Genomic DNA, 17,829 nt, shown 5'->3' with positions numbered 1-17,829 from the left:
TGGCGCGGGGACAATTTATCCCACCCACATTGATTCCGGTACACAGCCGGCGCCAGATTTAGAGCCCACTTTTCTGCAAAATGCTGCGCATTCTCTTTCGAGACTGTGTTCGCGAAACTGGGGAGGATCACCTCCTCCCCTCGCGGAGCTGCGAGCACAAAAGGTGGGGGCCAGTCAGCCTCCAAAAGCAAAATGTCATATGTAGACGAAAGATTTTCCCAAAATACCCCTTTTATGGTTCGCTGTATGTCACCTTCAATTAACAGGACAATTTCAAAAAGTCTATCAGGGGGAGCAACTCTGGTGTCAGCTGTTTCAATGACAACATAAGTATCAGTCGCTGTCACCTTCAGTAGTGGACGGAGCGCCTCTCTCACTATGGTAATCTCCGCCGCGCTGTCCAGCAAGGTCAGAGCCCACGTCAGATTCCGAAGCCGCGTTCTCACTATCTGGGGCGTATGGATGCGCTGTTAAGGCTGCGACTTTCTTCTTGGCAAACTGTGGTCTCCTAGGCGTAGAGCCTTCCTGCTTTTCTGCACCGTTCCTCGGGCGGGGCTGGTCACGTCCTTGCTGACCACCCCGACCCCTGCCGCCCCCTCCACCATCGGTCGTCGGAGCCGATGAGTCCTGAAAGGAACGAGGAGAGCGTTGGTTAGAAGCCTGAAATCGATCAGGAGTCTTAATCGTCGCACGGTCGCGCAAGTCATAAACACGTTCCGACTGCGTAGGTAACGGAGACGCAGGTCGAGAAACCTGTGTATGTTGTTGTTGCGGTTGCTTTCCCTGTTTCTGTTTTTTAGGCCAATTTTGTTTTTTGGACTTGGGCTGAACCTCAGGCTCCGAAGTTTGTCCCTGGGGCTGCTTTTTATCTTTAACAGAAAACGGCTTAACGCCCTTACAATTGCGACCCACGGTTTTGTAAGCCGCCACAATAATTCTCGCTAACTGTCGGGGTTTCTCGGCCTCGGGAAGCGCCGCTAACGCGTTAGCAACCTGAAAGTTCACTGCATCTCCCTTGACATTAGCAAGGATCAGATCGCAAACTACGTCAAAGGTGCCACACAGGCGCATGCCCAACTCGATCGCAGATTTCGGTCCGTGATCATCTTGAACACGTTTAAGGACCGAAGACAGCACGGACATAGACGGGGTGCTCTAGCACCGCGCATAGACCGCCGCAAAAGTCTTTCCCCATGTCTCACAGTCAACAAGTTCAGGGGCCAAATCCTTCGGCAAACTAAGCGTAAGAATCCAGTGTTTTTCACCAGGAATCGTATTAGGAAATACAGCTTCCAGCTGGTCAAATTTCTCGGCAAGCCAGAAAGGAAAATCATCCTTTTCCTGGGGCTTCTTGCCCATTACGGCATTGACCATGACAGGACTGATTTTCAAACCACCCTGCCTTGCCGGAAGCGCCGCACCCCCCGGGGCTCCACCCGGAAGATTACGGCTGGTGTAATGCACTAAGGCTCTAATCACGGCAATCGCGACTACATGTAGTCATCGGATTTCAGCCAAATTACAATTGCCGTGTAGAGGATGAGGAGTAAATCCAGCCAAAACAGGCCAACTAGCGCCTGGAATGGACAAAGGACCCAACCTCGGAGCGGTTAAAGAATGGGGTAGGGCACCACCAAACCAAACTCCATGCTGCCAAACATCAATAGGTACTTCCTGTGCTCTGTACAGAGTATACTCATTAGGAACAACCGTGGGAGTGTACGTGTGGAATACGCCTGAATTAGCGTCCACTGCCGGAAATGTCACCCACGAATAAAAGAGTTCGTAAGGGTAAGCATGTTCCGCACTCACCACCATAATCACAGCCAAGCCCTCCAAAGGTACATTGTAAGCCTGCAAATGATCTCGCACCGCAATGCGACTATGCAGCGGAATGTCCACGGGCTGGGCCATGACAGCACAGGAATTAGAAAAAACAAAGTAAACTTTGTAGCACAACTGGGTAGTAATTCAAGGAAACCGTTTTTAGAAAGAATCAAGCTTGAAAAGACCTATTTCAAAAATAGGTAGGTTTTTCCGACACCACCGTTTACCGGAAACGTAAGTGAAGGGGTTAAGGATTGAATGATATACTACTCGAGTGTCATGATATAAGGCCAACAACGTATGGGCGCCATGTAGCGGGAATTCCGTTCTCCTACTGAACTGTGCATAGAGACCTGGAACCTCGGTGAATTAGGATGGCCCAAAACTCACCTCAGTACCCAAAATCCCCTTACCGAGCTAGCTACAGTGTCTCATTGGTCATAACAAACTCCCAATGCTTAGACAGACCAGAACATGAACTTAGAGTACCTCAGGAATCGTGAAACACATGAACACTCTTTCGTTATGTAATCATCACAAACCAGAACGTGGAGTAAAAGAGGACACGTGCATGTTTGAAATATTTATTTACTAATGCAATGTTCTCAAACGCAGTATCTTGTATAATACTAACAAACATATTATAAGCAACAAAGTTATCAGCATAGTTATCAGTCCATAAAAGGCGAATGGTGAGAGCATACTAATATGCTGAAATGAATAGAAATTAACAATGTCTAATTCACACTCTCCCTATTTAGCATAGTATTGTATATCTATGAAGGTCTCATTTGGGTTTTAGCAGGGCGGGCCCATACCTTAAAATCTCAGTGGCAGGACGATCACATCACCTTCCACCAGCTCTCTCCATGCGAAGCATATCAAGTGTGTTGTGCGCGTACAGCACAACAATATAAAACTCGCCTAGAGCCAGATTTTGGCAGCAGCATGTGTGTTATGTCTATAGGGGTGCGAAGATCAGACCTTACAACAACACTGGGTTAAGTTATCCGTGTAGCCTTATGCACTCGCTGTGCAGACAGAGTGCAGAACAAAACTGATATCAGAGCAATAACATATTATTTCTCTAGTAAATCACGAAGCTCTTCTGGGTTGAAAGCTAAAACAACAATTATGTGTTGTGTGCAAAAGTGAAGCAAGAATAAAAATGGCGTGCAAACATTATAATAAACTCATGCTAACTTAGCACAGTATGTAGAAAAGAAGTAGCTATATGACCGCCCTGGCCAAGAAACAACTCCTTTGAGTGTTTGCGTGCTCATTCCACCAGAGCGTAGGCTGTGACCACTTCCAGGCAGCTACGCGGACATCTCAGCACACTTTTTCCAAGCACTACTGCCTGGACAGTCCTGTCACTTGAGACGGGCACTTTGCCTGTACGGTCCTTCTGGACACTTTGTGTGAAATCGTTTTGCAGATCCACCTCCAGGGAGGTATTGCTTGGATATCTATTCTAAGATAAGGAATCTGCGGCTAGACGTGCCTATCAGATGAACAAGTTACTTACTTTCAGTAACACCTTATCTATCTAGCTGAAGATTCCTTAGCAGTCCACCTATCATCTCTGTTCTGTGAGTGGATTTCTAGAATCTGAAAGAGACACGTTAGTGATAGATTCCTTACCTTAGAATATCCCCAGGCGTCAGACTGGATCCGGAAATTTTTGCGTAGCAATACCCCTGCGCGTCGGTAGGCGTCGTCCGCGGCTCCACGTCCGTCGTCGGCACCGTTCGCGCCGGAATGACGTCGTCGGAGTACTAAGACGCCGCCCAGGCACGCTGACGTCAGTTCTTCTTTTTTCCACGCCAGCTAGCGCAGATCCGGAGAAGCTCTACCCCTAGTCATTTTTTGACTAAACTTTTTGATCTTTTTGATCATTTCTTTCCTCGAGTCTTCGACTCTATCGGTGCCGGTAGGGATGCCCGGGTTCAAACCCTGTTCGAAGTGCGACCGACTGATGTCGGTTACGGACCCCCATCGCCGGTGCCTGAAGTGTTTAGGCCTCGACCACGACAACCGCACCTGCTCCGACTGCCGGCCCTGACGTCTATAGCTAGACGGGAGCGGTCCCGCAAGCGACTCAAGCTCCGGCAGTCGGCCCGCGCCGTTCCAGGTCCCGGTCCTGGTCCCACGGGAGGTCGAGGGACCGGTCGCGGTGTCGGAGTCATCGCAGCTCCGGGAGTGGACATCGGTCGTCAGGATCCAAGTCCTCAGGTAAGAGGCATGAGAGGTCGGAGAGACGACATCGTTCCTCCGACCCACCCTGACGCTCGCACGATGCGGCCGGGGGTTCGGGCGACACTGCCCACGCGGCTCCGAGGGAGTCGCAAGCGTCGCGGCCTGCCCCACACCCTCTGGTCCCTGGGCACGGCGGGACGCCGGAGGAGATCAAGCGGTACCTCATGGCTATGAGGTCCCTCCCTCCTCAGTCCGGTCCGTGGCGCCTCCGGGCCCAATGGTCCCGGCTGGAGGCCCTAGCGGGTCGGGTGCTTCGGCCCCGACGCCTTCCGGCGACTTCGGTCCCGGCGCCGCAGGACCTCACCGGATCCGCTTCCGGATCCGGGTCGTCGCCGATCGACCTCACGACCTCACCGGCGCCGGCCCCACGGGTGTCGCTCCCGGCACCCACTGTGGACGCCATGCCCAATGTTCCCTTCGGTCCGACTCTGGCGCCGGAACGGCGCCGCTGCGCGCCGCTTCCGACGGCCTTTGGAGATTTTTATTTCCATGAGGAGGCCCCGTCTGTTAATCCTGTTTTACAGGAGACGGGTGACGAGGGAGATTGGGAGGGGTCTGAGGACCCTCTGACACTGGAGTGCCAGTCTCAACAGGACTGGACATATGAGCATGGAGAGGCCAGTGGTATTGACACTTCGTCAGACACTGGATTTGTCTCCCCTCCAACCGTGGCTTCGGAGAAGGGGTCTACTTACAGTGTAGTGTTGACGAGGGCGGCCAAGGCCTTAAACCTTGAGCTCCCTGTCTCGGCCGTGAGGACTAACCTCCTCACTGAGGTCCTCAAACCACAGACAAGCTCAGCGAGCCTCTGATGCCGGTCAATGAGGCCTTGTGTGACGTTCTTGTGAGCACTTGGTCCAAGCCTGCCACAGGTCCGCCTGTGGATAGGAACGTGGCCAGACGCTCCCGCCCGGCCCCGGGCGACCCTTGCTTTTTGTCAAACTATCCCACCCCGAGAGCCTGGTTATCCAGGCCTCCACTTCCCAGACCGCATTCCCGTCGGCTCCGCCCGATCGGTAATCCAAGAGATATGAACAGTTCGGGAAGAAAGTGTTCTCGTCCCTAAGCTTAGGGCTGCGGTCTGTCAATACCGCCTGTCTCTTGGGCCGCTACACCCACACCCTGTGGGACGCGGTCGCAGACGTGCTGTCACAATGTCCGGAGGAAGTCCGGGTTAAACTCGCCCAAACCCTTGTGGAGGGCCGAGATGCAGCGCGATATTCCAGCCGGTGTGGGCTGGATACCACAGACTCACTGGGCAGGGCAATGGCAACGACAGTGGCGGTTCGACGCCATGCCTGGTTGAGGTCCGCCAACTTTTCGGCCGATGTCCAGACCACACTTCTGGACATGCCGTTCGATGGCCATCGCCTCTTTGGCGACAAGGCAAACCATGCGCTTGAGCGTTTTAAGGACTCCAGGGCTACGGCCAAGTCCTTGGGTCTCTCGGCCACACGCCAGCAATCGGGTGCCTTTAGCTCCTTTCGTGGCCAAGGAAGGGGCGCCCCCACACATGCTGCCAGCCACGCACCGCAGAATGTTCAACAGCGCGGTGGCGGCCGTGGAAACTGCCGTGGCGGCGGTCGGGGACATGGGCGAGGCCAGTCCACACCTCCTTCCGCAGCACCTGCTTCAAAACCTTCCGAGTTTTCAGGCCCATGTGACGCCAGTGGGAGGCAGGGTTCGCCATCACCTCTCCCACTGGCGCACTGTCACGTCGGACAGGTGGGTGCTGCAGATCGTCCGAAGGGGCTACTCCCTCCCCTTCGAGGCGACCCCTCCAGCCATGTCACCGCAATTCCACCGCGTGTAGGGGGATCACTTACACCTTCTGCAAGAGGAAGTCACGGCCCTCTTGGCCAAGGGGGCAATCGAGCGTGTTCCTGGGCCAGAAGTAGGGTGTGGTTGTTACTCCCACTACTTTCTGGTACCCAAGAAGGGCAAAGGGGGCCTACGCCCTATCTTGGACCTACGGAACGTCAACGGCTTCCTCCGGAAGGCGAAGTTCAAGATGCTGACTTTGGCTCAAGTCTTAGCTGCCCTGGACCCTGGAGACTGGCTGGTAGCGTTGGACTTGCAGGAAGCTTATTTTCACATCCCCGTCCTGCCGGCCCACCGGCGTTACCTGCGGTTCACGGTAGGCCACAAGCACTTTCAGTTTACCGTGCTCCCCTTCGACCTTACCAGCGCCCCACGGGTGTTCACGAAGGTGATGGTGGTGGTCGCAGCTCATCTGCGCAGGTTAGGGGTGTCAGTCTTCCCCTACCTCGATGACTGGTTGTTAAAGGCGGGCTCGCCCCAGACAGTTGTCAGCCACCTCCAGACTACGGCCGACCTCCTGCACTTGCTGGGGTTCTCCATCAGCGTGCCGAAGTCGCAGCTGTGTCCCTCTCAGAAGCTCCTCTTCATCGGAGCGGTTCTCGACTCGGCGCAGTTTCGGGTTTACCCACCCGAACATCGGGTTCGGGATATACAGGCTCTGATTCCAATCTTTCAGCCTTTATCCCGAGTCTTGTCAGGTTGACGCTGCGGCTTCTGGGGCTGATGGCCTCCTGCATCCTTATGGTGCATCACGCCCGGTGGCGGATGCGGGCTCTGCAGTGGTACTTGAAGTTTCAGTGGGCCCAGCATCAGGGCAACTTGTCCGATCATGTCTTGATCTCGGAGGGCACTGCGAAAAAGCTGCAGCGGTAGCTCACGGACCGCGAATGGGTCAATGGCAGATCCCTCTCCCTACCCCACCCGGAGCACGTGGTTGTGACGGACGCGTCCCTCCAGGGCTGGGGAGGCCACATGGGAGAGGCGAAGATCAGAGGCCTCTGGTCTCCGGCGGAGTCCAGGCTCCATATCAACTTTTTGGAGCTGCGGGCGATCCGACTAGCACTGAAGGTATTCCTCCTCTCTGTCCGGGGGAGTGTAGTGCCGGTGTTCACAGACAACACCACCGCCATGTAGTACTGCACCAAACAGGGCGGGGTGGGGTCGTGGACCCTATGCCAGGAGGCTCTGCGCCTCTGGCAGTGGCTGGAACATCAGGGCGTGACCCTGGTGGTTCAACACCTGGCAGGCTCTCTGAATGCCAGGGCGGACGAACTCAGCCTTGCATGATGGATCACGAATGGCGTCTGAACTCGGACGTGACGCAAGGCCTCTTTCAGCAATGGGGAGAGCCTTGGTTAGATCTATTCGCCACAGAAGAGAACGCGCAATGTCATCGGATATGCGCGTTGGAATTTCCAAGGCGGCACTCGCTTGGAGACGCTTTTCGTCGCAAGTGGAGTTGCGGTCTATTGTACGCCTTTCCGCCTATACCACTTCTGCCCAGAGTGCTGAAGAAGATCAGGCGCAACCGGGCCCAGGTTATTCTTGTGCCTCCGGACTGGGCACGAAGATACTGGTATCCCGAGCTACTCAGCATGTCAGTCGATCCCCCGATTTGTCTGCCTCTTCGGGAGGACCTTCTGTCGCAGCAGCAGGGGACGGTTCTGCACCCGAACCTGTCCAGTCTCCACCTACAAGCTTGGAAATTGAGCGGTGGCAGTTGAGGCCATTTGACATGCCTCCCGAAGTCTGTGATATCATTCTGGAAGCCAGGCGTACCTCCACAAAGTCGGTATGCGCCTGCAGGTGGAACAGATTTGTGGCATGGTGCACAGCAAAGGCTGTGGACCCTCTCTCTGCACCCCTTTCTGAGGTTCTCCTCTTTCTTCTTTCTCCTGCCCAGCAGGGCTCTGCTCTGGGCACTCTCAAGGGGTACCTTTCTGCCCTTTCCGCCTTCTTACAGCTACCTGATCAGCCTTCCTTATTCAAGTCCCTCATTGTAAATAGGTTTTTGAAGGGCATCACACACATGTTTCCTCCTGTTCCCTTTGTGATGCCCCAGTGGGACTTGAATCTTGTACTTACTTACCTTATGTGTGCTCCCTCTGAGCCGCTCCATAACTGTCCTCTGCGTCTTCTTACTTTAAAGACTGCTTTCCTGGTGGCCATCACCTCTGCCAGGAGAGTGAGTGAGCTCCAGGCTCTTTCTTCTACACCTCCTTTCCTCTCTGTCCATCCGGACTAGGTTGTGTTGCGGACGAGACCCTCTTTCCTGCCCAAGGTTGTCACAGCCTTCCACATCGGGCAGTCCATTACCTTGCCCACCTTGTTTCCGCCGCCACATCCCTCGAAAGAGGAAGAGAGGCTACACTGTCTGGTCCCAAAACGTGCGCTCTCTTATTATCTAGATCGCACATGCCAGTCCTGGGTGGATGACCAACTCTTTGTTGGTTACATGGCCGCTAAGAAGGGAAAGGCGGTGCACAAGAGGACAATTTCGCGGTGGATCATCTTGTGTATCCAGGCATGTTACTCCATGGCCAAAAAGGAGCCCCCTGCTGGATTGCGGGCTCATTCTACTCGGGCCAAGGCGACTACAACTGCCCTGGGCCGAGAGTGCCCTTGCAGGACATTTGCCAGGAAGCTACGTGGGCCTCGCTGCACACGTTTGCAAGACACTACTGCCTGGACAGCCAAGTCCGGAGGGATGGCTTCTTTGGCCGTTCCGTCCTCCAAGACTTTCTGGTGTGATTATTGGTTCGCAGACCCACCACCAGGTTTTGGTATTGCTGGGGTATCTATTCTAAGGTAAGGAATCTATCACTAACGTGTCTCTTTCAGATGCACAAGTTACTACTTGTGTAACGATATATCTGTAAGAGACATTAGTTAGTGATAGATTCCTTTACCGACCCTCCCATCCTCCCCGTTCTGCGGTTAAGGTCACCCCCTTTCAGGGCCCTAGTTTCATGGCACCAGTGTTGGTTCTATCATGGCTCTGCGTATCTGGCGCGGAAAAGCTGTGTATCAGAACTGACGTCAGCGCGCATGGGCGGCGTCTAAGTACTCCGACGTCATTCCGGTGCTAACGACGCAGACGATGGACGCGGAGCCGCGGACGACGCCTACCGACGCACAGGGGTATTGCCACGCAAAAATTTCCGGATCAAGTCTGACGCCTGGGGATATTCTAAGGTAAGGAATCTATCACTAACTAATGTCTCTTACAGATATATCTTGTGCAACAGGGGTTTCTCCTTTAAGGGCACTAGTATCATGCACTAGTGATCTGTGTTCTTCGTGGCTCTGTGCTCCTGGCGTGGAAAGTCGTGAAAAGAAGCTAGCATCAGCGCATTGGAGTGGCGCCGTACAAGTTACTTCCAGTGCGGATGATGCTGACGACGCCACACGGAGCTGAACAACTCCACCTACCGTTGTGCAGGGGAACTGCTCATGAAAAATTAACGGATCCAGTCTGACGTCTGGTAATAGATTTTAAGGTAAGGAATCTGCGGCTAGATTGAGTCTCAACCAGATAAGACCTTACAGAAGGCAAGTAACTTGTTTATTATAAATATAAATAAAACATTTAAACTTACTCCTTCTCCACTTTCAGCTTCTGGCAGTGTCTGATTTGTTCACTGAAAGAAATCAGTTTGAGATGATGTATTCAACCCTGACTGAGTTACAGAAAGTTCACCCATCAGAAGATGAGATCCTGAATCAGTATTTGGTGCCTGCAATTTGCAAGGCTGCTTCTGTTCTTGGAATGGTAAGAAACAAATTACATTTTTGCTTTGCCTTGTCTAGGTCTTATAGGAGAAGTGTTAAAAATCTGTAAATGTAGTTTAATAACTAATTATAATATGCAATCCATTATGACACACCTCTTTTCACAACTGCTCACTAAATGAGCCTAAACCTGATCTCATTTCAATCTTCCATACAAAACCACAAGGCAACATCGACCACACTGTAAAAAGCTGGCTCTGTATATATTATACAAAAATGAGGTTTAGTGTGCACAGAGTCCAGTGAATCCCCGGAGGCTTTACAGAGGCTCTGGTAGATAATTCTAACCTTCTCCTTTGTGGTAGTGTAGGCGAGCAGTTAAGCTTACCAGAGGTAATGGCTGTGGTGGTAAGGGGACAGGTCGAGCTCCACAATCATATTCTCTGTATCTTCCATTATTTTATTAAAGTTGGGGCCTTTTTAAAAGGACTAAAATCTTTTGGGCACTTTTACCCCTAACTATAGTAGACTTTTTAAGTTTTAAAAATGCTATAGGGACTTAACCAAGGCCCTAACAAGCATTTAAAACACTTGGAAACATTGTCAATTCAAAAATACAGTTGAATCTTAAGGCAATGTTGGATTTTAGTCCTGTGGTCACTTTTTGTCTTAGTGGTTCAGCAAATGCAAAGTCGTAGACCCCATGCTGATCCACCAATGTAGCAAGTTGACTCTGTATATGCTATACCAAAATGAGGCATAGTGTGCACGGAGTCCAGTGGATCCCCAGAGGCTTTACAAAGGTTCCGGTAGATAATACTAATGCTCTCTTTTGTGGTAGTGTGGGCAAGCAGTTAGGCTTAATAGAGGGCATTATTAAAGATTTGTTGTACACACAGGCAATAAATGATGCATAATGCACACACTAAATGACTAAATCCAAGACTAGTGATTTGTAAAAAATAATACTCTTAACATATTTATTTTAAAGAACCAAATATACTTTGTTGCAAATAAATATGTTTTGCAATATCAATACATTTCAATGTCAAAAGTGGACACTTAGTGCATTTTTCAACAATGCATTGTAATCCTATGGGAGAAAGTTCAATCAGCAATATGCAGGTGAGCAAATGATTTACGATATTGACTTTCTGGATAAAGAATTAATACCAGGTAAGTGAGAATACTGCGGCACAGCCACTGGGGTGGTCAAGTGCAGATGTCAAACACTGTATCTGGTGCCAGTGTTCTCCAATGAGGAAATGGGGTAATAGAAGTGGTACTACTTACAGGTAAGTAGCCCAGTTTAGCAACCAAGTCTCAGGGGGTTAAGGTAAGCACGGCAAGGCTGCACCAAACCTACACCTCCAGCTGCACAGGGGCTGAATGGTGCAGAATGCCAACACAGTGTTGTGATCGTATCTAGGACCCTAATTAAATATTCCCGATTCATGCCCTTATGTGGTTATAACAAATCATACCCTTATAAAGGCATAAGAATCAAATCCATATTTAGTAATAGCCAATGCAAACCAAATTCGGCAAGGCTACTTCCTTAGACTCCTAGAAAGTACAACGAGTTCTTTCAACAAACCAAACCTCCAGCAACCTGGGAATTCCCCATGCTTTTGTTTTGATTTGTCTTAGAACTCCTGCCAGCACTGAAAGAACGGCCAGTTCTTAGTCACATCTTTTATTGACGTCTTATGTCCAACCTTACGTCAAACACGGCACCTTCCAGGTATAAATATACCAGCGTTTGCCTTAAGCAACACACGGTGGTTTGGAGCAGAGCGGCTATCTGCTTATCCAAAGCCCAGCTGATGCGAGTGCCGAAGGAAGCCGACCCTCCCATTTGACGCACTGAGAAAGACGCTGTCTTTTTCTCCTGCCGAGAAAATCCAGCTCCAGTGTTTCCAGTCACTCTGCGGGGTACTGGGAGATCGAGTCCTGAGAGCGAGATACAAGACCTCCTTCATTCTAAAACCAAGGTACGGAGCTGATTAGATCCTTAGAGAATTCTTGAATCAGATTCTTGGCAAAAACTAACTTAACTTAAACTGCAGCTCAGTTACTCCTTTCCACGTACTAGGCTTAGGTTAGGTACATCGGGGTAGGCGTATCTTAGAAGCACCAGTTGAGTATGTTTAGTCAAACTTTTATCATTGTATGTAACTGTATATATTTTATACCTTTTAAGTATCATATGGCTCAGAAACCATCTCAATGCTTTTACAGTATTATTTCATAATACTGTTGTGATCTTATCTATGACCATAAATAAATATTCCCGATTTATGCCCTTATGTGGTTATAACAAATCATACCCTTATAATAGCCAATGCAAACCAAATACGGCAAGGCTACTTCCTTAGACTCCTAGAGAGCACAACGAATTCTTTCAACAAACCAAACCTCCAGCAACCTGGGAATTCTCCATGCTTTTGTTTTGATTTGTCCTAGAACTCCTACGAGCACTGAAAGAACGGCCAGGTCTTAGTGACATCTTTTATTGACGTCTTATGTCCAAGCTTACGTCAAACACGGCACCTTCCAGGTACCAGCGTTTTCCTTAACACCTTGAATGCTAAGGCAATTCCCCCTCTGTGCTGAGAGGCTTTGAAACCCATTGTTCATGACGAGCTCAGCTAGTCATAAGCACACGAGCAGTGTACTGCATGACGAGCTGAGCTCGTCATGAGCATCGAAGGGCTTAAGCAACACACGGTGGTTTGGAGCAGAGCGGCTATCTACTTATCCGAAGCCCAGCTGATGCGAGTGCCGAAGGAAGCCGTCCCTCCCATTTGACGCACTGAGAAAGACGCTGTCTTTTTCTCCTGCCGAGAAAATCCAGCTCCTGTGTTTCCCGTCACCTGCGCGGGTTACTGGGAGATCGAGTCCTGAGAACGAGATACAAGACCTCCTTCATTCTAAAACCAAGGTACGGAGCTGATTAGATCCTTAGACAATTCTTGAATCAGATTCTTGGCAAAAACTAACTTAACTTAAACTGCAGCTCACTTACTCCTTCCCACGTTCTAGGCTTAGGTTGGGTACATCGGGGTAGGCGTATCTTAGAAGCACCAGTTGAGTACGTTTAGTCAAACTTTTATCATTGTATGTAACTGTATATATTTTACACCTTTTAAGTATCATATGGTTCAGAAACCATATCAATGCTTTTACAGTATTATTTCATAATACTCCTTTTACTGTACGCACTTTACTTTATAACAAGTATTGCAATTGTGGCAATTCATTTCTCTTGCAAGAGAAAGAAGACTGCTCAATAAATAACACCTTTTATTGAAAACGCCAGTCTCTCTATTTCTCTGCACTCTGGTGAAACTAAGTATGCATGATTGACTGAGTGAAATAGCTATCTATTGTTTTCACACGACTCTGGAGATATACTCCTTATTCTGGGGGAGCAAAGTTGTCATGTTTATGCGGTTGTCAGAAGCTGAATCCCTTCTTGTCTAATCAGGAAAGTTCACGCCTCCCTGTTCATTCGAGAAAGTTTTTAGTGACCTCTGAGCTAGCTGGCAAACCTAAATTAAGTCTAACATATTCAATAGAGACCTAGTCGACCTCAGTCCGACGTCTAAACTATCATTTGTTATTCCAATGCGCAGAGCCTATTGGGAAAATAGGAACTACACTACAACAGCATTGTGCGGCTAATGCAAACCAATGGGGAATCTCAAAGTCGGAAAAAGGCCGCAGGCTCAGGCGAGGAGGCTAATAGAAGGACACCTACAGCTGGACGATTAAGTTGGGATGTGCTGGAGCGTTGGGACGTGCTGGAGCGTTGGGACACCATCATTTGATCTACCCCGGGGCTTCAGGTGCAGGGGTATCCTTTGTCGTCTGAAAACAGCTTACTGGTGCAGGTCGTGATTGGGTGGGTCGTCGTGCAGAGGCTGCATGCCTCAATGTTGAGTCAGGCAGGGGTCAGTCCACGGTGGACTCTTGTTCAGAAATGCTGGAGAACCTGTGCCTGACTGGTGGGCCACTGGGACTCGGGCCGTGGGTGTCGGGTGCAGAGGTAGTCGTCGATTTCGCAGGCAGAGTTTTGGTCTTTAAAAGTTGGTTTTCTTTTGGACAGGTCTGCTGTCAATGGGAGCTCAGGAGTCTTTATAGAAGGCATGCAGTCCTTCCAGGGTTTTAGAGGTCACTGATCTGCGGAACAAGCATTGAAAGCGTGCAAAATATGAAGTTCACAGACAGGCTGGCAGGACTGTGACCGCAGTCAGTGGATGTCGTGCAGGTATCGGCTCTTCTTTGTCCTCGTCTTCGTAGGTCGACGCTAATCTGAGTAATAAGATTCAGGTGTGCCCTTAAGTACTAACTGATGTTACCGGGGTCAGAAGGTAGTAGCCGATGGGCTACTTACCTTCAGGGTGCCTACACCCTTTGTATATGTCCACTCCCTCTGGGAAGGGGGCATATACCTCACCCTATTGGTTAGAGACCTCCAAAACAATATGAAGGATTCTGAAGGGAGTATCACTTCAGCTCAGGGCGCCTTAGGGGTTGCCTTGGCTGAGAGGGGACACACCTCTCTTGCTTACTCATTTTCGTGCCTACCTGCCACCAAAAAAGGGGCTTGGTCCTGGAAGCAGGCATCTCCACTAGCCAGAGAGGCCCTAGTCAGCATACCAAAGGACGGGAAGCTTCTGAAGCTCGTCGCCTTCCTATGCTGTTCCTGTTTGGGTGTAGGTGTGCAGCACCTCCACCCAGAGCAGGCTTTGTTTCTGACCCATGAGAGCAAAAGGTTTCCACCTCAGCAGGTCAGAAACATGTATAGAGGTAGCAGGCTGGTGGTAATCAGTCAGGCACACACTAGCAAGTGGGTCGGATATCAGGGTTACCTCTGAGGTGTCCCCTGGGTGAATTTCTTAATACATCCAACACTGGCATCCGTGTGGGTTTATAAAGCTGAGATGTTTAGTGTGAGAAGGTGGCCTGATATGCAGTGCTCACTATTCTAGTGAACACTATGTATCAGTCCAGCAACCCTTATTGATGATTGGTTGTAAGGTGTTTTGTATCAAAACTCCTTTCCCTATTGCTAGGTATATTGCTGCCACCAGTGGGGACTACCCCACTTAACTGTTGCTCTCTAGCAAAGGCAAGCCTCTCTTTGGCTAGGGCAAGTTCTTCCCTTTCAATCCTCAGATTGACTGCCCTTTCTTTAGCTTCATACACTCTCCTCTGAGGGGAAGTCATCCCTCTGTGAGAAGAGTTGTGAGAGCCATTGGTTTGAATAGATCAGCCAGAACCTCTTGATAGAGATCTGGCTCGTCCATTCCCAATGTTAAGCTGACCTGAGAGTGGCCCCAGGGGTCCCCCAGTACCAATCTCATGTCTGCTTAAGTTGGACCTGGTTAGTCTGCTGACTTCTACCTGTCCCTTATCTGCCTCATCCCCAGAGGGATCCTCATCCTCCTCCCCCTCTTCAGTCTCAGCTGAGAGGTGGATTAGGTCAGGGTCTCCTCTGGTTCCCTCAAGGGGAGGCATGCTTCCATCTGGATTAGAAGAGCTAAGAAGTTTCTCAGCTTTTCTGGCATCATAAGTCTCTAAGAGACCAATCAGAAAGGAAGTTGTGGGGTTAGACCCCTGTTTTATCTTCCTAGAGGTACACACCTGTCGTAACTCATGGAAGCTAAGAACAGTATATCTGGAAGGGAGGACCTGTGGAGGGTCCACTGACACAAGGGGAGACTCAGAGTTTCCTCCTTTGTCTGACATACTGTTTCTAGTGTGGTGTAAGTGATGCACCTACCTACACTATGTGTTTGCCTACTGATCCCTTGCTAGGAGTTGCAGCCAAGGTGTGCTAAGCCTTGAGGAGCTGCAACAGCTGTTTCGGTAGAACTCAGAGTATTCTAAGCTAAGTTATATGTACCGAACAGTACTTATGTGATCTTTCAACAAGATATTCTTAGGATACGTGTGGTAAAACAACAGCAAGCTCAAATCCCAACCGCTGCCCACCAATGTGAGAAGGTGGCCTGATATGCAGTGCTCACTATTCTAGTGAACACTATGTATCAGTCCAGCAACCCTTATTGATGATTGGTTGTAAGTCAACCTTCTAGACCAGCTATCCTAGTAGCGTGGATACGAGCAGTCTAAGGCTAAAGACTCGAGAGGGCGTGTTAAGCCAGCTGTTATACCACACATATACCCCTTGAACACCAAGTGAAAGGACACCACACAAGTGTTATGAAAATAAACAAGATATTTATTAAGAATCACAACAGCCCTGTACTCTTTATGAGGACAGGGCACTAAGCACAAAACAAAACTCTTACGAAAATACTTAAGTTAGCACAGTATATACAAATGCCCGAGGGGCACGGAAAACCATATACTCTGGAAGTGGAATGCGAAATTACTAGCAGGTAAGTACAGTACTAATAGGCTTTGGAATCGCTAGCTCTTGACTATAGAATCTTCAGATTACTTCTAGGAGGCCTAGGGGACTCGGGTGCAGAGTGTGCACTCTCACACGGGATGCGGGACAAAGTCTATGGTAGCTAGTAATGACAAAGTTAGTGTTCTCGGGCGAACCCGACCTGGTAGGAGGAAAACGAAAGTGGATTCTGACCCTTGGATAGTGAGGCTATGCTGGGGCACCGAAATGCCGAAGTTACCTAGCCCAGGGGCTGCAGCTGCATAGGTCTCAAAAGACGTCGGGAATCCTCGTAGACGGACCAGGAGGCTGGAAGAAAGAAGTTGCTGGCAGGCGACCAGTGAAGAAAGTTCGATGGATCCAAGCCTGGATCGAAGGAAGATGACACCTGAAAGCAGAGGGGACCAAGTTCGAGACTACTAGCCAGTAGTCAGGTGGCACCAGGAGGGCACCGGATGGTAGTCACCTCGACTAGGTGAGTGGGTGACGCTGTGCTCGCAGATCTCACGGACCAGGAGGCGTTGTCGGTGACCAGGATGGAGGAGCGAGCTGTCCCACGAAGATTGAAGCTGTCGGCGTCGCTGGACCCAGGATTGGGCAACAAAGCCTTGGCAAATTCAAGCCCACGCGGTGGACTCAAAATGGCGTCTGGAGTGGACCAGGAGGGTCCGGGGTGCTTCTCTTGAAGAAGGAAGCAAGGGCCAGTCTGGAGCAACCAGACCAGCAGCAGTGATGTCGTCGGGCGTCGTGAAGAAGGCCACAAGCCAGCCGGCTAGTAGCCACACAGCGCGGTGAGCACGCAAAAGCAGAAGGGCCCCACGCAGATCGTGGAGATGCTGGAGGGCTGATCTTCGGTGCTGGAGCTGCTCAGGGTTGGGGCTTCTCGGACCCCAAAGCACGCACCAGTGGAGCACACGGTGGGCTTGTTACAAAGAAGTCGTGCAGTCTTGGCGATCGTCGGTCCCTCGAGGTCTCGTCGCACTCACAGTTCTCAGCTTTGCTGTAGAGGTGAGTAGAGGTCAGAGGTGCCAGGGAAGCCGGGTCTCGTCGAGCTGGGTCGTCGGATTCGTGAAGAAGGACTTGCAGCAGACCGCAGTGTTCTTAGGATGGTGCCCGCTTGATGCAGGGTGACTACTCCTTAGCCACAAGGGAGAATCTTGAAGAAGGAAATCTTGATGTCTTTCGCAGAAAGTCGTGTCTTGATTCCAAAGATGATCTAATTTTAACAGGGGGCCCGCTCCTATCTTTATACTAAAAAAGGGGGCTGACCCGGTGACTAGGTCCTGCCTATGGGTGGGACTAGGAGGGGGGTGGTTACACCCCTCTCCCATGCCGGACTTCCCCAGGCCAGGGTCTGGTGTGCCCCTGGAACTGGTTCAGACTGGCCTATGCGTAGTGAGCACCGGGGTGCCACTCAGCAGTCACCTTCCTGTAAAGCCCTGCCTACCCAGGATACACAAAACCATGTCTGGGACGGTGCTAGCACCGCCCCTGACAGGAAACCCTTTGTCCAGGCTCCCCTCGCTGGAAGGTCTCCCAGCTGCAGGGGGTCAGACTCGTGTCTGTGGTGGCAGCATCCATTTTGTGGAGCTGAGGCTTCGTTTAACTTTAACCGGGGTTCACAGTTACATACATGTCGTGTCCCTCTAGAAGGGTGGAATGCTAACCCCGTCGCCAGAATTGGCGAGGGGTTAGTATTCCAATTCGTATGACACCTTACTCGACATGTTTTGATAAAGCAATACCAAAGATAGCATTTAACCGCG

General features: G+C 50.5%; 1 protein-coding gene across 2 annotated transcripts in view; it reads left to right on the top strand.

The window, feature by feature from the left end:
• The window catches only part of HTT (huntingtin), a 2,178,328-nt gene that overhangs the window by 1,940,846 nt on the left and 219,653 nt on the right, over positions 1-17,829 (top strand). For both annotated transcript variants that reach the window (XM_086964158.1, XM_086964157.1), the window contains one exon: positions 9,524-9,679. In XM_086964158.1, the coding sequence (XP_086820284.1) occupies positions 9,524-9,679 (156 nt within the window). The remainder of the gene's footprint in view (positions 1-9,523; positions 9,680-17,829) is intronic.

This window comes from Lissotriton vulgaris, chromosome 3_2 (genome assembly GCF_964263255.1).
Source record: "Lissotriton vulgaris chromosome 3_2, aLisVul1.2, whole genome shotgun sequence".
Classification (NCBI taxonomy): Eukaryota; Metazoa; Chordata; class Amphibia; order Caudata; family Salamandridae; genus Lissotriton; species Lissotriton vulgaris.
Note: the sequence above shows the minus strand (reverse complement) of the source record. Positions and strands in the feature narration are given on the sequence as shown.